General features: G+C 41.8%; 1 protein-coding gene across 5 annotated transcripts in view; it reads left to right on the top strand.

The window, feature by feature from the left end:
- The window catches only part of npnta (nephronectin a), a 69,067-nt gene extending 49,178 nt beyond the window's left edge, over window positions 1-19,889 (top strand). For all 5 annotated transcript variants that reach the window (XM_083766137.1, XM_083766135.1, XM_083766138.1 and 2 more), the window contains 6 exons: window positions 1,534-1,656; window positions 4,298-4,819; window positions 10,168-10,257; window positions 14,634-14,732; window positions 17,840-18,099; window positions 18,226-19,889. In XM_083766137.1, coding sequence (XP_083622263.1) covers window positions 1,534-1,656; window positions 4,298-4,819; window positions 10,168-10,257; window positions 14,634-14,732; window positions 17,840-18,099; window positions 18,226-18,336 — 1,205 coding nt within the window. In that variant the 3' untranslated portion in view covers window positions 18,337-19,889. The remainder of the gene's footprint in view (window positions 1-1,533; window positions 1,657-4,297; window positions 4,820-10,167; window positions 10,258-14,633; window positions 14,733-17,839; window positions 18,100-18,225) is intronic.
- Window positions 19,890-20,338: the final 449 nt, after the last annotated feature.

Below are 20,338 nucleotides of genomic sequence, written 5' to 3'. Positions count from 1 at the left end.
AATCAAAATCTACAAACTAACTAGTAAATACAGTTTTAAAATAATTGTAGTGAAAGTAAAAGTACAAAAAATTTGGAAATACTCCAGTAAAGAAATACTATTCAAGTCCAGTACAGTAAATGTACTTTGCTGGTGTAAAGTGGTGTAGTTACTTTACACCCTTTCTCATTACCTCCTGTCTATAGATATACAGTAGACCAGCCAGTGGTTCCCAACATTTTCTGGGTCAATCAAGGCCCACTTGATGAAAATCTCCAAAGCGTTCACGGGCTACCCATCTGACCACTTAGCACAGCATGGGCCTTGTCCGTTTTTCAGAGCATATTCATTGTAATGATCGATCAGTGGGTTGTGTTCTGGCTTGGAACAATGGATCATGGACTTAGTATTCTCTTAAATTATTTGTCAGTATCACGAAGAAACTAGGTTTTATCCTATTCAATACGGGAAATCCTCTGTGCCATTTTAGATTTGAGCTATATAGCAACATACGTTTTTCAGAAAATGGTTAGGATTTTTAGAATCTGCCTCGAGTCTAAATGTGTGTAGAGAAAAATACCACAACTGCAGTAGACACATGAACAAATATGGTCACAATAGGAAGCATGTAATCTCATGAATTCTTGTCGTCTAAAAACCTTTATTTGGCAGTCCGCCAGTATGCTTTTCAGTATGCCTTCAGTGCCTTGAGAGTTGTATTTGAATCCTTCTCAGTAAACAGCATATTGTATTTGAATACTTCTCAGTAAACAGCATATGGCAGAGTGACATCTCAGTGTTTAGAATGAGCTAGCAACCGCATAAAAACCTTTGTTGAATCTCTTCTGTTTCTGTTATCCCTGGGAGGATTTGACCGGGGAACTCTCATAATGAAGCCGTTTTGACAGGTGGAGAGATCTTCTTATTTAACGAACAACAGCACTCACAACCCACAGCACATGACGTGCACTGCCTACTCTCTACTACAGCTGAAGTGGATGGGAAGCAATTAGCCTTCGATAGTGTGTTGCGATGTTGTTTGAAGCTCTTTGACACATAGGCCTACTACACAATCATATACCGGTACATTAACATGCACAAACAAGATGGAGGGATGGACATCGCAGCGGAGACAGTCCTGTGAGATTGTACTAGAACTTGATTCACATTTTTTACACTGTGAGGAGCTCAAAAATGGAAAAAGAACCACCGCTCATCTGCTGAAAAAACTTAAGCGAGGTGCTGGAGCCACAAAGAGAACATGAGAAAAAAATAAAGGGAAGCTCCGCACACTCAGATCTGCGCACAATCAATGTATTTATTTAGCAAGCTTTCGGTCTACTGACCTTCTTCAGGCACTGTGAGGAGCTAAAATCACTCAGATATTGTGTACGCATGCACACATACGGTTTTCTTTTCCTTCATTTACACAAAACATGCATTCACTACACACGCATGCACACACAGTCACACACACACACATGTGCACTGCACACACGCACATATTGCACACACACTGTCGCTGAATCTTGCTGTGTTTTGACTATCTTTCAGACGTGGACGAGTGCTCTACAGGCCAAAGCCACTGTGGAAGCTTTGCCACCTGCTACAACACGCCTGGCTCATACAAGTGCAAATGTAAAGACGGCTACAGGGGGAAGGGCCACGACTGCAAACGTAAGCACCTCTCCTCACCACCCCAGTGTTCAGCTCCTTTCAGTGGTGCAAGAGGCCCTCACAATCTTTTTTTTGTTTTCTTTGGTTGTGTTTTGAAAGGTGGAGGTGGAGAGGAAAGGGAACGCTGAGAAAGGGAGTGGAGGAAGGGAGAGCAGCAAGAATTTATTTTCTTTGTAACAGCTGTCATTCATTTCTTGGGGGGGAGGATGGAGCTCCATTTTCATTCTGCATCCTGAATGAGACCTTGACCTACCGTATTGAGATCTGTCTGTTGAGAGCAAAAAGGGGGGAGGGAGTCTGTTGTTTCCAGACGTCAGACGTCTATTCCCATGAGCTGTTTTTGTCCTCAGGCTGGGTGTCACATTGCGCCGGCTGACAGAAATCTCATAAGTGTGCGTGTTTTTGTGTTTCTTTTTTCTTTTTTCCTGCCGTTCAATGGCAAAGACATTATTTATAATCATTATTTCACGCAGTACTTTAATCGTTTGTCTCTAGTGACAGAGTGTAACATAGAAAATACCCCCTGGCAAACTGCCTCCCCCTGGCCAGCCGGGGCGGTTGGAATTAACGTGTTCCTTCCACGTGTTACGTCCAACCAGGAAAACTCCCCCCTGTCAGGTGTAAAGGAGCGACTTGGACACTCATGCATGAAGGAAGCATGAGTTCAAGTCTGTTGCTCTCCCCAGGTTGGCGGAGGGTGTGTAGAACCCAGGATCACATTAGATATTTGACACAGGGGTGAAGAATGGGTTACAAAATCGTGTGATTAAAAAAAAGAAAAAAAAAGAAAATACCCCCTGGCACGGGACAGGACCTTAACACTGTTGTCCTGAATCACCCTGTCGCCTGCACATGCAGCGTAAGGCACAAGTGCTCTGACATTGGAGCTATGTGATATTATATTTGTGTATCACGTATCAAAGGCTCCCTGTAACCCGAGAAGGCGCAAACAGAGTTCAAAACACTTGCTTCTCTCTCCTCACTCATGAACCCCTTGTGAAGTTCCTCAGCTCTAGTAACCCTCTCCTGAACAATGTGCTAGACAGAACAATGCATGGAAAGGAACGCATTGTAAAGCTTTGATGACAGCCAGTCAGCCAAGCAAATGTCATCTTGAGGACAAGGCTGCACCTTTGAACAGCGCAATCGCTCTGCATACACACTTCACTCAGATGCATGCACACACATACACACACATGCGGACTCACATGCTCACATACAGTATACTGTACAGACAACTATACACACAGACCAACTTTATTGATCTCACAAACAAATACTAATGTTGTGTACGTGCCTTATAAGTTATAACAGTTCACCAAGTGAAAATGATCTTGAATGTTCTCCCTACCAGAGGTGATGTAAGAAGGGAGAACAAATCCCACATACCTGATTATTTTGAGCGATGAATAGCCGAGAGACTGATCTGTGAATAGATTTTCAGGAGGTCTCAGGTGAAGACTGTAGCCTACTGTAGATGAAAGACTAGGCCCGAAGGGCTTTTTCCTCTCCAAAGCTCCGCCGGCCCTTGCAATTGGCCACCAATGTCATGCCTCATTAACTTAGAAGGACTCATATTTCAGGGTGCCCTGGTGACTCAGCCAGAGAGTGTGCATTTGCCACACAGGCATAGATCTTTTCTCATGATGTCAGAGGTTCGCAAAAGACGCACTCGTGACCTGTGTCTTATGCTGGGTAGCTTCGGAAATGTTTAGTTCTGGTACTGATGCCTAGGATTCCATACGGATACCAAAACGCCACTTTTGAATATTTAACAGGCACATGAAGCAACATACCTGAGTGTGTCACTATTTATTTAAAAAAAAAATGACATTCAACAAAATAAGTCAAAACTTCTCAAATTCTTCAGTGTTTAATTTTGTCTTAAAGGTTTTATGACATTCATTTTCATTTATTTTTTCTTTTAGGTTTTATGACCTCAATTACACCCAAAAAACCTGAACTTTGAACATTCAGTGGATTTTCTGTGGTCTGAAGTTTTCTTTGGGGTTTTTTGGGCCTTTTGAGCTACAATGAAAACAGGCAACACAGTGAAACAGTGACATCTGCTGGCAAATCCCATTGACATATATGGGATTTGCAGTAAGTGATGTCACTTACTGCCGGCAAATCAGAGCACCTGTTTGAGCCAGAAAACCCCAGATCACAGAAAATCTACTGAATGTTAAAAGTTCATGTTTTTTGGGTGCAATTGAGATTAGAAAACCTAAAAAAAACAAGAACAATTCCAAAACCTTTTTTTTTTATGTCACAATCCCTTTAACTCATTGAATAACAATATGCAGTACATGAAATGCGGTACTATAGCAATAGTATGATTTAAATCAAACAATATCTGAGCAAAGAGTTACCCTGGGTCAACTATGTCTGCTAGCGGATATAGTTGCCCCAGGTCACCTACAGTATGTCAGGTCAGTGCCAAATGTCTTATGCACACTGCAGGCAAAAGAAGGACCTCTGAGATCCACATGGAAGCCACACCGTTATTAGAGCCCATCTTGTTTTATTTCGACACATCATCTTAACATGCATGATGCAACCATTAACTTCACTAAATTCTGCCATGTCAATTACAACTGACAAAAGAGACTTAAAATGATCATCATCTGTTATCTCTCAGCTATTCCTAAGGTGTCCATCCTACCCCCAAGGCGTGGAAATCCATGGGAACCTCCAAACCACCACAACCACATTCCTGACACTGACCACAGGAGAACAACCACCACCATCCGCCCGCCTCTGACTGCCAAAAGAATCCCCCCTAAAACTACTACAACACCCACGACTACTACTGCAACAACCACATCTAAACCGCCAACGCTCCCTCCAAAGAGAGCAACGCCCGCCCCACGTAAGCCATCTATCCCCACCCGAAAGCCCTGGGTTCCCCCCAGGAGACCAGCGGTACCCACCAGGAGACCAGCAGTGCCCACCAGGAGACCAGCAGTGCCCACCAGGAGACCAGCAGTGCCCACCAGGAGACCAGCAGTGCCCACACGCAAGCCCTACGTCCCCCCGAGACGTCTGCCGCCCATCACTCCACCACCGCCACCCACAAGACGGCCGCCTCAGCCTGATCCTGTCACCCCTGTAGACAACTCCATACAGAAGGAAGTGACCAAGCAGAGAGGAGATGTCCACAGTAAGAATGTTTTCCTTTTCTTCACATGGGTTTGGTAATGCAACAGTAAAATCCCACATGATTCAATCCATTTTTACGCTCTCAGAGTTAAATCGACACTCAGGTTTCTCCTGGACATATCTTCAATGATGTTCCTGGTTTCCACTTGCAAACCCCCACGGTTCTCCTTTCTTGAACCGAAGCCAACTAACTTGAGCTACCTTTCTGTTTGTGAGGAAACTCAAAGTAATCAAAGCAAACAAAAAGGTAGGAGCGCACACCAATAGTGGGGAGGTGCTGACCATGGGAGACAAACTTGAAAATAAGAAGGAGAGGTTGCACAGCTCGTAGTCACGATGCAAAAAACTATTTTTATTGGGTTACCAATGTTTCGGCAACAAAATGCCTTATTTAGGGTAATAAAAAGTAATACAATGTAGTGACTGCACACAGTATAATGGTTTATTATACAAACCATTTGCTCTTCTCCACCTTGCTCCCACAATGACCAGCACAGTTAGGCCACATGGAGAAATGGTGAAGCAAATTAATTTTATCTTGCGGTAGACCACACTTTGTCTTCCAGACATTGGTAATTGGATTGGATTTTCTATTAGGTTCTTTAGAGTGAACTGCATGTCTGTCTTGTGGGATTGTGTTAGTTTTCATACTATATTTTAGCAAGTTTATTGGAGCATCAAATATGAAACAATCCCTCTTCATCACAACTCCACAGTTTCTCCCACATGAGTTAAAATTAAAAATGGAAAATACACAAGATAAAAATGTGGAATAAAAACGCAAATAAACATGGCTAAATACTTTTAGAATGAACTGCCAATGTGAAAAAGAAAAATGATTCATCCTCGTATCACGTGTTCCTTATGTGACTGAATTTGCATGTCCTGCCCTGAATCCTAAAAATGACTAAGCCGGTGTGCTCATTCATCCATTTGTAACTAAGAAAATATACAAGAGTGCCACACAAATTCTCACTGTTTATTTACAAATCAAAGAAAAAGGAAAAAGGAATGGTTTCCACACGACAGCTATGTAATGTAAGCAACTCTCAGAGTTTAAGAACATTTAGGATCTCACATCTCATTAAACTATGAAGATACCTACTGTACATACAGTAGATCACGTCCCTGGTGAGTCAGTGCCCAGACCTGTCTGTATTATGTTAGCCCATTTCATACAGAGTCACGTTAATGCCACTGGCCTGAGGCTGTTGGCAGTCACTTTTACATACACCAGCGAACTCTTGACAAAATACAGTGCTATATTGACTTTTAGGAGATTTTAAAGAAAATAAATATTTTTTTAAAGCCCAGGGTGAGCCACTTCGTTATGTGCAATCTAGGATGAAATTGAAAATACAAAAGCACATTAACACAACGTACAGTGCAGAGTTAAAATACACAAGCCATGTTTGTCTTTATTTCAAAAACTACATTTTAGCGTTAGTAAATTAAGTTACACAGATCTATAATTGAGAAACAAACATCATTATGTTGTAAATATCAGTTTTAAATCTTAACAAGCAATTCCCTGAGCCATTAGCTTACCATCTGTCTAGATCAGTTGTTCTCAGCCTGTGGGTCAGGACCCCACATGACTTCAAGTATGATTATGTTGGGGGGTCCCCAGTTAAAAGAATATGATCATTTTGGGGAGTCCCCAGTTAAAATATGACTATTTTAGGTGGTCCCCAGTTCAAAGATATAACTATTATGGGGCCTGAGGAGGTTAAAAACCATTGATGTGAATAATACAGCCCATGTGTTTGATGTCTTATCGCATTTTGGGTCATTAGATTAAAGCTTTGTTTACTGGTCAAGTTGGCAGAGCATAAATCCCCCATGGCGCTGAGCTCTTATTGACCACCCAAATATTTGCCAGGAATGAAAAAGACAAGGCCAACATAAAGGACAACACGTATAGACGCATCTAACCAGTGCATCACCTGAACATAGATGTTGGATTGATATGCATTATTTAATGAAAAGGTTTATTCTCTTGTTTATCAGCTCACTACGTGGTGTCAAACAGTAGAAAGAGCATAAAGTGACTGTCCTGTTAATATGTCACTGGCCACCATGCAACGCAGATTGCATGTTTCATTAAAACATATAATCACTAACTACTGCAGATAAATAGGCAGGGCCCTGGCCCCTGATTGCCAGGTTATTGTTCTCCAACAAATTAAATGACTGCATGGCAGCTGAAGAATCTGCTATCAGCCTAATGCATGATGCCGTGTACCATTAAATACAAACACAGACATAGGCACGGCTACAGAAATTCTCACCTGCACGCTGTCTCTCTCTGCCTTTCTCTCACAGGCGCACGCACACACGCGTCGCACTCACGTGTCGCACACACACACACACACACACACACACACACACAAAATCTTACAATAACATTTCCAGTCAAACATGCACAGACACAAACATGCACACACGCACACAGCCATACTGTAGAATAGATGCCTGGAATATCTTGGGAGTCTGGTGTGAGTGTTGAATTCTTCCAGATTTCTCTGGCTATCAATTCATCCCTGTGGCTGCCAGGTGGTACAACCCAGCGCAGGGAAACAGGGGGACTTGAAGACCACAATGCAAAATGTTCAGATGCAGCAATATAGGCTACTATATGTTTGCACTTTGCACCACTGGAAAAAGCAGCTAGTACAGTAGCTGCTTTGTGTATGTACTCTAATGTACTTGCTAATATATGACTGTATTCTATGCATAATTATAATCACCATACATACTGTACAGTAATACATATGGTGACAAATTAAACAAAAAAACAACATAAAGGGTCTTATAACGTGTCAAGCTACCAGAACAGCTTCATTGTGCTTTGTAGATTGTCTGCATTGTCTGCAAACCTACTGGAGAGATGGAACACCATTCTTCTAACTAAATATATTCCCTTTTTGGTGTTTTGATAATGGTGGTGGAAAGCGCTATGCTATGATGTCGGTCCAAAAGGAGTTCAACTGGGTTTGATGTGGTGTTTGCAAAGGAAGATTCACATCACTGTCATACTCATTTAAACATTCACTGACCTCTCGTGTCCTAGTGTGGATGAGGTCATTGCCATCCTGGAAGAGACCACTCCCATCAGAATAAAGGTTTATCATCATAGGATAAAGGCGATCACAGAATTGTATTGATGTGCAGTGACCCTTACCTCTTAGGAGATAAGTGGATACAATCTATGCTAGGAAAATGCCCCTCACAGCATAACGGAGCCACCAAACCTGCTTACTGTAGGGGTCAACCATTCAGACCTGTACAGTTCTCTAGGGGTAACTATTGTCTTGGAAGGATAAGTCATCTGTCTATGTAGTTGTCGCTGGACTGTCCGTATCTACATTCAGGAAAGTACAGTTCAATACAAAGTCTGCTAAGAGGAGTTTAAACCAAAAAAGCCTATGGCTTGGGGTCCTTAGTACTCAATTCATTGAGAGTCATCTGTGGATGAGTTGCTCTTGTGTGTGTGTGCGACTGTGCGTGCGTGTGTACAGTACATGAGTGCATTTGTGTGTCCAAAATTTTCACTATTGATTGCCTCTATATCATAAACATAACACATCAAGTGACAATGTTAAAATGTTGTATTGTTGCATTCTTTGACAACATGCTTTAATTGTGTCGTGGCATTTTGCAAATGCATTTTAGAGCCGGGAAAACAGTATTCAATCATATCAGAAATATGGAGATAGAGGTCAGTGTAATGGAATTGGAGGGAGTTTGCAGGGCAGTAGATCACACACTATGGGCATCTAAAGGACAACAAGGACAATGTTTCATGGCCCATGTGTCAGTTGACCTTTAATAACTTCAACTTGGGCCAGTATTTCTGGCAGTGTGACGACAAGCTGTTCATAGAAAGAAACTATTTCAGTCCGAGGCTATTTCAGAGTGCGCCCGCGCGCATGAGTGTGTGTGTGCATGCGTGCGTGCCGTGCATGCATGGGTGCGCCCGCGCGCGCGCGCGTGTGTGTGTGTGTGTATCTCTGATTCTTCATGTCTCCATGTGGACACACATGCCTGTCTCACTGTGTGTTTGTGTGGCTGAGGGTTCGGTTGCCACCGCAGTTACTTAGCCGTTGCATCAGAAACAGATGACGATCCCATTACTGTCGCCACATTCCTTCTCACATTTGACTCTCTTTGTATCAATGTGTGTATACTGTACCTTGTATTACAGGCTGTACAGCTGTCAGTAGAGTTTTACCATGCCTACAAAGTAACCCATGTACTTATATCCTACTGCGGTGGATGAATAAAAGCTACAGTACAGTGAAATTATAGTCCGTGGCAATAAGCAGTGCTATTATTGATCTCACCCAGGCCAGGACACATTCATTTTTCACTAATAAAGTGGGTGTCAAACAGTAGCTACAAATTAGTAACGTATGAAATACAAGCAAATACATGATTATTTATACTGTAGTTCAGTGCTACAGTATTATCAGAGTGTTACCAGATATTCTGGTAGCATGCATCACAGTTATGCAGACAGTAACATTTCTCATGAGCAGATGCTTAATTGTCAGGCAGTCAGACCCCCCGAAATTGTAGTGTCATCATATTACTATCTGTACTGGCATATTCTAGTCTGTCCCTCCCTATATGATCCATGGAGAGAGTCTCCTCATATAGCCTTGGTGACTGTTGCAGGCAGGCCACCATACAGTACATGTTTTATGGAGGCCATAATAGCCTGTCGATGTAAACAGGGACTGGTGATGTACAATACCCTCTGTACATTTAAGACAGGGATTTCAAGGTTTAGTACAGTGGCAGAGACTCAAATTATGACCAGAGAAGTGCTGTTTTATGCCCATAAAGCAAACAGTCATACTGTAGGTTACCCCAGCTCCTGCTGTCCATTGTCACTAAACGTTTAAATGTCAGGGAGTTTCGTGGCTGGCATTTGGATGGGAAATTTAAAAGGACATCTTTTATGATCTTTCAAAGTAGGGGAACTGCAAGTTTGAAGTTATTTGTGGCCAAGTTAATTGTGGCCAAGTATCAGACACTTGGAGAGGTTGTTCTCTGTTCATTGTCTTGGTGTTATGTGTGTTCTCACTGTTCTACATTAAAGAGCAGAATCTAATTTATAACGTTTTTCATACAGTGAGTGCAACTCAATGCACTCCATAGATAATTATAATAAAAAAAGAAATTAAATAAACAAGCAGTGATTCAAAGCATATAAGCCGGTATCTCCTCTCCATCCAAACACACGGTTGGTGCAGATGTGACTTTTAAAGCATAATAAATAGTTAGTTCTGTTTGCTTTTATAAGGCAGCCTTACCTCATTCAACCCCACTTTCTCTCTTCAGTCCCTCGGAACCACGGCCAGAACACCGTCCTGGGGATTGACTTTGATATCGAACTGGGCAACACAGCTGAAGAATCAAAGGATGACCCAGGTAAGCACAATGTATCTGTGGAGTTTTTGATTAAAGTTTATGATGAGAGATCTTCACCTTGGCTTCTACTCTCCTCAATATGTTTTTTCTTCTTCCCCATGTTCACTTATCTGATCTTCTGCTAGTCATATTGCCTGAGCACTATGCTTGAGATTATATGACTGTATACTTTGTAATGTTGTTGCACTACATTTATGTTGGACTGGATGAGAGCAACATCTCTGCCTAATATTTCAATGTACAAGAAGCCAGTCAATTGTGCCCATCAGCGATTCAGTGTGCTACCTCTAACGACCTGGTGATGATGTCATTTATGATGCCACAACAATGTTGTCATTTACTGGGAAGTCGGATGTCAAGAATGGCCAGAGAAAAGGGAATTTGAAGTTGAAAGTGAACCAGATTGACTGGTTGAGTCACCATTATTAGGAAATGTGTCCATATAATCTAAATTAAAACTGAAAGTGAAAGTGAACCAGATCGACTGGTTGAGTCACCATTATTAGGAAATGTGTCTATATTAAATATAATCAAGCACATGTGTCTGCTCGCTCATATAAATTGCAATGAATCAGTTAACATGAATTTAATATGGAAGGTTAAGAGAACAGATTAAAGGCAACCATGTGATAGTAATAGATCAGTGGTTCTCAATCTTTTTTTTTTTTTTTTAGCTCTGGACCACTAACATATCTCCTTGAAATAATGACTGTTAAGGGCTTGATTTAATTCACCTCAAATTAACAAATTAAATGAAGCCCTTAACAGTCAACCTAATTTCATTTCAAGATGTTTCCCTCACACCACACCCATATCCCCCCTCCCAACACAACAGTGGTCCCCAGGCTGATTCTCAGTCAGGGTGGTGGTCCCTGGTTCATAATGAGTTGAAAACCCCTGTATTAGACTATGCGTCTCTTTTGCTTGTCTTTTGTGCCTCCCCACTCGATGTTCCATTCCAAAGAACCATACTGTACATCACATTCTCATCCTCTCCACAGTATATGGGCTCAATATCACATTCTCCTTCTACTCTCTATAGTAATGTAATACAGTCCAGCAGGGTGTTTCAGCACAACCTTGCACCACGAATCAACGGCTGCTTTTACACTCCCTCCATCAAAGCCAGTGACGTGGCCCAAGCGTTTTTATTTCACGACACTGTGTCTCCATGCATGCCACTCACATTCCTTTGACCTCTCCCCCGACAGCCTTATTCAGAGAATGAAGTCAAAGATCGTGCCCAACAGCCCCTGACTCTTGAGAGTGTTAAAATGGACCTCAACAGAATTTATTTTACACTCTCTGAAATGCACAATGACAAATATAGTCCCAACAATAACTAATGAGTCACTCCGGATTTTGCAGTGTACCTGCTTACAGATGACAGAGCTCACATATCAAATAGTGACAGATGAGTTGCTAAGGCAAACCTGACAAACAATTGCCGCAGTCCTCCGGAAAAGCAGCCAAAGGAAGGAAGGAGGTGATAGTGACCAGGTGTGTTTTGATAGGCGTGCCGTCGGAGTTGTGCCCTGCCTGCTGATGACATCTGGCTGATTCCATTTTAAAACGATGGCCCACGGCCCAGAGTGCTCCGTCAAAGACTTTTTCACACTTTTCACTTTAAGATGATTGCTAGAGTTGACTGCTTGGATGATTAATTGATTCATTTGGAAGTAGATTACTGTGGTGATCGTGAGCCGCATAACCATCGGGGCATTTTTCAGTATGATTATACCAACCACCACATCAACACCAAGCATAACGTTGCTGTCGGGCAAAAACCTCGTATCTCCACATCATCATCCAGATTGTCTTTCTTTCTTTGTCATACTACAGTGTCACACAAAAGTAGCAAAGATAGCCAATCTACAAGCTCACAGCTTGTCGTGGTGCGGTGCGTTGTGAGCTTATAGATCTGCTATTCAATAATGTAATACAAAATTATATTATGTGAAAGTGGTAACTACAATGGATCCATTGGAACCCAGCTTCTGTTTTTTTTTTTTTCATTTTCTGAAAAGTTAAAGTTTTGATATAAAAGGTTTCCGTAGATGATAAGGAAGAGCAATGTCTAGTTTGTATCAGTAAACAGACAGCTATGTGTAGACCTTTGTGATTTACTGATGCCAGTGATACACAATTGAAATTGCTTAATGGTTTGGCTTTGTGCTTATTTTGGCTCATAGTGTGTCATTGGTTTGGCTCATGGTGTGTCATTGGCCATGAGAGAAGGTATTTTCATTGGCTTAGGAAATGAAGTGTGAAGTTTTTTGCACAAACCGATTTCAGGGGCACAAAGACGGATGCTATTCTCATATCCATATCCAATCTGTACAGAAATGTGTGTATAGAAGAAGCACTTGTTTTTTTGTCCCCCAACTATTATCCAACTGTCATCAAGGCAGTGCTGCCAGAAATGAAATGATCATTCGTAGTAGATTATTACTGTCATCACTGGATTGTACTTTGCTGTTTGTGGCATTTATGCAAACTGTGGCTGGAGGGGGATAATCGCACACATTGTGCACTGTGCAGTACAGCAACAAAAACTGACAGAGACTAGATTTGTATGTATTATCTATCAGTACATCATCCCATTGATCTATTACTATGACAGAAGTTATAAACAGTCATATAACCAATTCGCCTTGCTGAAAGGCACTTTGGCGGGGAAGATAGCTGCAGGGGTGATTGAACTAGGGATGCTTCTATAATGCTCAACTTTGAGCAATATGTATTTTTTTCACAGCCAATGCGGTATCTATGTGTATATGTTTGAGCCAACATGCTATTGTGGAACCAATTTTCAAATGGTTTAATTTGTTTATGCATCTATGAATATAGCATTATGTCTACGTATGTGTTCCTCGGCTCACTAGAAAGGCTCAGAAATGGACACTAAATTGGACAGAGTCTTAATTAGTCTTGGGTACCTGGACGATTGAGAGATCTTCGTCTGGGGAAAAGTTAAATTCAACAAATGGGCTTGGACACCGGAGAAAACCACCAGGCTGTGTGAGACAATATTGGTAACAACTGTGAAGGAAGTAACATTACACAACTATTTATGCCAATATGGCTGCCATGAAAAGGGTAAACTGTGAACTCCTCTGAATGTACATTTTATCTATTATTACAATTGAGAGAATTCCGCGCCCACAAAATTGTGCTAATTTGCTAACTTCCTCTTACTATGAAGGAAGGAACTCGCCATCATATTCAGGAAGGAACTCACTCTCATATCATGGTGTCCACTGCATTAACCATCAACAGGCCCAGTTTTACCATTGCTGGGCTAGGGTGGGCTGCGGCCCGGGGGCCCCAGACTAAAAGAAATGATGAAATTATAATGAAATTGTATAGTATTGCAATCCAATTCAAGTGAGATTTGTGTTTAGTCATTGTATATTTAGTTGTATTACGGTTAAAACATTGGGAGCTCACACAATCAAACACACACACACACACACACACACACACACACACACACACACACACACACACACACACACACACACACACACACACACACACACACACACACACACACACACACACACACACACACCTAGTGGCTGCATGCATTCAGCACCATGGACAGAGACTAGTGTCTGTCTGTCTGTCTGTCTGTCTGTCTGTCAAAATTACACCACAATTAAACCAAATACCCCAGATGGGGCTCCATAAATCTTATCTCGCCCAGGGGCCACTACTACTGTAAATCCGGCACTGCCCACCAACACACACTTGGACATCATGGATCTCCATTTATGGTCATACAAGGGACAAAGACTGACAGATAAAGAGATCTCCATATATAGGGCATACTGTAAAAGTGACACACACAGACATGTACAACTGGTACTCTGTCAAAGCCCCTGACACTCGGACATCGTTCGGATCGGTGCGGCCCGAACCTCTGGTTATTTAACCCATTCTGACCTGAGATCAGATTCATACGAGGTTTCCACTGGACACACACTGGTCTGATGAACCCATTCTGACCTGAGATCAGATTCTAAAAATGTCAGTCGTTCTTCGATTTTTTTCAAAAATAGCAGACCTACAAGCTCGTATCGCGCCACTCGGTGGCGCGATATGAGCTTGTAGATCTGCTATTTTTCAATAGCTAAAGCATAACATGATGCCGACACCAAAATGGGTGCCCAGTCAGAATGGGTTAAAAACATATAAAGATGAAATGCAGAGATACAGAGTTTCTGCCGTAAATGCCTTGTTTGGAGCATATTGAATGTACTGTAGTTATCAAGAAGGGAGAGCATATTTCATCTTCTTTCTCCACCTACATTCTTGTTCTTTTCAGACACAAAAATAAATCTAAAAATTGTGTGTTTTTCCACTGTGTACAGACTCTGGGTATTTGAGCTGCTCATTTGACCATGGTCTGTGTGGCTGGATCAGGGACAAAGATGGTGACCTGCACTGGGAGACGACAGCAGACCCATCAGGTAATTGACGTCGACCTCACCCATAGAGCCAGACTAATGTATCCTTTTGGCTGATATATTGGCTATTATTTGACTTTTTTCTTTTTGAGTGGTGCAACCACTCAAACTACCAGACAGCTATGTGTGTGGCTGGGTCCCTGGGTCTGTCCCTGGTCGTGTCGGAGCACGGAAATAGCGTTATAGCGTTTGTTCACCACAAAGTGTCACTGTTGCACAGCCTAACACACAGACACACACAGGCCAGGGAGGAGGGCTAGTACAGTACAGTAGAGTACAGTACAGCACCACTCACTTCAGACGGGTCTGATTTTTTTCAGTACACCAGTATTAGGATTTATGCAGCCAATGTGTCCCAATTTGTAACCTTAATTTATTTTTCCTATACGGAGCTTTGTGTGTCTCTGGCTGGGTCCCTGTGTCCGGAAATAGCGTTTGGTTGGTTTGTCACTGTTGTGCAGCCTAATACACACACACATATTAACTGTATAAGTATATGATGATTTTAGGTGTGACAGTACAGTACAGTGACCGTACAGTAGAGGGACCCCCTGGGTACCCCCACACGGTAACTCTGTGATTTCTCAACCGTTTCGGACGCGGGGCGGCTCGCCAGAACTGGGCCCCCTGGCCCAGTTCTGGCGAGGGCGTTTCTGTGGGTCTGGACGTTCCGGGGAGTTGCACCACTCACTCCACACTTTATTTTTAAATAGCAACATGTCAACATGTCACAATGCGATGAACGTAGAGCTGCTATTTTTGATATTTAATTGTTTGCATATAAGTTCAATGTTTTCAAACTGAATCTTTAATCAAATCTGATTTTCAAATTGATTACAAGATTCTGCAGTAATCAGTGTTGTTGGACTCAAAATATGGCATGGCGTCCAGAGGTCTTACCATGCAGTAGCCTGGCTAATAAGCCAGACGCAAATCAGCCGTTGGCAAAAACAAATTGCTTGCCAGTGGATTATCCGCCATATAAAACATGACAGTGAGTGCTTTCGCTCTAGAAACTCATGCAGATGAGCATCCATCTGTGACACCTGTGGCTTACTTTAATGTGAGCAAGCAACTGTTTTACATGGAGCCCTAATGAGAGAATGTGATGAATTCTGTCCCCATGAGGACTAGATCAGCACTACTGTATATATAAAAGAACAAGAAGGCACTCAGTAGAGCACAGTCCTCTGCCAAAGCAGCATAATGTATTCTGAAATGTCTGTATCATTTTACAAACACAAACGTATAACATACAGTAGATAATAGATCTCTTAAAGTGTATGACGCCTACTGATTTTGGTGACCTGGCTTTTCCTCTAGCGTACACATTGTACTCCTAAACAACACTGCCTGGATTGCCAAGATTTTCGTATAACCATACAAATGTTCACAAAATCATATCGTACTCCTAAACAAGATGTCTTGAGAACTGTTTAAATTCCCATGTACACAAAAGCAGCTCAATTGGTGAGGTAAATCCACATAGCAAGAAATATGAGATCTTTCTAAGTAGACCTCAAAGGCACACATTAAATTAAATGCAGATAGGCATTTTATGCTATTAGGTCATTCACATTCTATGCAGAAAAAGAAAAGATAAAAGATCCATTATATAAAACAGGTGCTGTAGAATGTGTTATCATGCACTGATGAGGTCAGCAAATGTGCATCTTATATACTGTAAATATCATAACTGCAAGTAGACTAACAAATATTGGTAACAGCCACATTTTGCATTATAAAATAGAAATGTAGATGCTTGGATTTAACCCATTCTGACCGGGCACCCATTTTGGTGTCAGCATCATGTTATGCTTTAGCTATTTAAAAATAGCAGATCTACAAGCTCATATCGCGCCACCGAGTGGCGCGATACGAGCTTGTAGGTCTGCTATTTTTGAAAAATCGAAGAGCGACTGACATTTTTAGAATCTGATCTCAGGTCAGAATGGGTTCATCAGACCAGTGTGTGTCCGGCGGAAACCTCGTATGAATCTGATCTCAGGTCAGAATGGGTTAAAAAATACTGGAATCACAAAATAGTATTATACAGTAGTAGTAGAAGGAGTATTTGGATGTATTTTATGTTCTGTTTGTAGCCATATATTCAACACGAATGGCTCGTTTGCCTTGGAAATTTGCCTTCATGATCCCCTACTGATGTTGGTGACATAAACAACTGTATGGATGAAACTTTCTAAGCACATTCAGGCTTCCCATAGGATGTACTGTGCCGATTTGGTGACCCGGTGGCCTTTGCTCTAGTGCCACCTTTAGGCAAAAATGTCCAATTGCATATTTGTAAAGAAATTAGGCTGGGTTTCGACATACGTCATGGACGACTATTAACATCTATGACGTATGACTATAGGCAAGCTTTCAGCTAGATCTGAGTTCAATTGACTTCCATTAATACATACACACACACACACGCACGCACGCACGCACGCACACGCACACACACCCTTCACAGAGCTAATTTGATTTCCATGGAAAATTTATGGGAAATAGAGGCATAAATCAGCTTTTAGCCTGAAGCGATATTACCATTACCATAATTATTACTGTTCCACAATAACATCAAATACATTAATTAATTATGAATATCAAATTGCCCAAGGCCTGCATTATTCATGTGAGTGAAATATTACAAGCTACTGTAGATTTGAAAGTGAAAATTGACAATGAAACGTGGACATGCAATGACATTTTTGTTTCGATTCAAACTTAAGTATGGACTCATGGTACAGAAAACAACACATAGCCTATACATAATTATATACAAATTGAAAGAAATTGCCAGCTTATTGTGGGCCAGCAAAGTTGAACAAAATGCAACATGGTGGAAAGGGTCATTTTGACCTTTTTGACCCAAAAGTGAATCATCTCGTCGGGGCAGCCTACTGACCACTCCTATTGACTTTCATGAAAATCTGTCCATTCTTGAGTTGTTTTATTTGCACGCACGCACACACACACACACACACACACACACACAGACACCCACACACACATTTTAACAATACATTTTTATTTTAACAATAAATAAACAAACAAAAAACAGGATGGAATAATATCCTTTAATCTGTACTTCCTCCTTCCTACAGGCGGGCGGTACCTCACCATCCCTGAGGTGGGCAACAAGAGGAGTGGACGCGGGGCGAGGCTGGTCCTCCCACTGACTCCGCCCTGGAACGACGGCAACCTTTGTCTGTCGTTTCGCCACAAGCTGGCGGGGCACCATGTGGGCATGCTGCAGGTGTTTGTGAAAAAGGGACAGCAGTACAGCCCAGCAGTCTGGGGCAGGACAGGGGGCAATGGTTGGAGGCATACCCAAATTACACTATGGGGCACAGGCCTGGAGAGTGTAAGTATTACTCTGTCTGTTTGTCTGTCTGTCTGTCTGTCTGTCTGACTGACTGACTGACTGACTGACTGACTGACTGACTGACTGACTGACTGATCCTCAACACCCTTGCATTGCTCTTCCCAGGTGATCCTGAAGGGGGAGCGTGGGCGAGGCAGGAGCGGGGAGATGGCTGTAGATGACGTCACCCTGAGGAAAGGCACCTGCACAGAGGACCACAATCTGAGGAGACTTTGATAGACAGATCCGAGAGAAAGATGGCAGAAAAAGAAGTAACAGGAGGGAGAAATATCTCATGGAGAGCAGACTCTTTCATTCTGGCACACCAGCGCTCTGCCCTGGATTGTTGATGATCCTCTTCACCAGTCCTTCAACTTTAACCACCATGTTGTGAACAACCCCATAATACGTGTGGAGCACAGTACGTCAAATGTCCATGAATAAAGACTGAATCAAATAGTATGGGGGTGAGGGGAAACCTTGCTACATACTCCATTCCCCTTACAATCCCCCTCTTACTCCATCACCTCGATCTTCAAACACATGCATGTATGGATTTACCATGGAGATTTTCCTGGCATATCACAGCCCAGCCCAGCCCTGCCCAGCAAGCCACATGCCGCTAAGAAGCCTATATCCACTTTATTTCCTCCTGGGGAGAGCGTCCTTATTTCACAGAGGGCATCTCCTTAGCCTTGGTTTAACCTTTTAATCACAAGCTACTGATGCTTCCGCCCAACCCTCCCCCTTTTTTTCTTTCTTTTTTTTTTACATCAAAGCGTATTTCCAAGGTAGCTGGACTTTTTATTTTCCTCTAAGCAAAGTATTAGAGGAGTGATTCATTGATATGTCTGATTTGAACCCAATGTACAAAACCAAAACGCACTGCCATAATTTAGCCTTCAAAAATCTCCAGTTATCTCTGGCTTTTTTTTTTACTAAGCAGATTGTCAGTACATTACACCAAATTACCACAATGCAGTAGTTCTGAATTCCAATTCTGGGGTGCAGGACTATACTGTTCACTTTCTGTTCACTGTTCACTAAATTATTCTCTGATACTGTGGCTGGAATGAAAACCATGAGTACAGTATTCTTGGTCACTAGAATCGGAGCTGAGAGAACCACAGAATACCAGGAAAGATTGTGCTGTGCATATTTTTATCCATTGCAAAATGAATACAAATGCGGCTGTCATGGTAAAATTCTACCATGACCTTTACTTAAGGTTCTCCAAGTTGTTTGATCACCACAATCCATGTTCAAATACTTGAAATGTGTCAGGCAGAATCAGTGTGTGAACACTTGCCGTTGCTTTCTGTTCTACAGTTTGTGCTTTGTTTTATCAAGTGCCGTTTGTTATACAGAAGACAATATTAATAAAAATTTGTAGGCTTTCACAAATTGTATTATTGTAAATGTAGTCGTGTGTACATATTCTAGAATATCTATGATCATATTATGCTGTGTGGTTTATACATTATGTAAATTCGTCCAATGATTAATTGGAGTAAAAAGAAATGGTATTTTACTTTTTAATTAATGATCATATACTCAAATGGAATCCTTGTGCAGTACAAGGCTGTGTTTACAGTGCATACATTGTCAGTTTTTTGTTCATGTGTTATGGTCTGTCTGTACATTGCAAAGCACATGGTTGCATAATGGTATGTTATTACAATGAAGGGCCTCAGTTTTGGAAATAACTTTATGCATGGATGCTTTCACCAAATTCAGATTCAGTCAGCAATGTAAATAAAAATAAATTTGACTGATATGTATTTGACATAAAGCATGTTTATTTTATTTTTCAATGACTAAAATGGAATTAGCCGTCACTTGCATTACTCAACAGCATTACTTCAAATGAGTGCAGGACTAAATGTTCTAAAGAGCATGCCATATTTCACAAAGGAGGGAGGAGGATAAACAGGAAGCAGGATAAACATTTGTATGTGTAGTCTATACATTATTTAGTGGAATCTCACGTGTGTGTGTGTGTGTGTGTGTGTGTGTGTGTGTGTGTGTGTGTGTGTGTGTGTGTGTGTGTGTGTGTGTGTGTGTGTGTGTGTGTGTGTGTGTGTGTGTGTGTGTGTGTGTGTGTGTGTGTGTGTGTGTGTGTGTGTGTGTGTGTGTGTGTCAGTCTGTCGTGTATAACTTGAGGATCGTCTGACTGATCAAATTAAAATGTGTGTGTATTGTTGAGTGGTGAGTCTGTTGTACCTCCGGTTGTCTGGAA

The sequence above is a fragment of the Protomyctophum parallelum genome (genome assembly GCF_964188405.1).
Source record: "Protomyctophum parallelum genome assembly, chromosome: 5".
Classification (NCBI taxonomy): Eukaryota; Metazoa; Chordata; class Actinopteri; order Myctophiformes; family Myctophidae; genus Protomyctophum; species Protomyctophum parallelum.
Note: the sequence above shows the minus strand (reverse complement) of the source record. Positions and strands in the feature narration are given on the sequence as shown.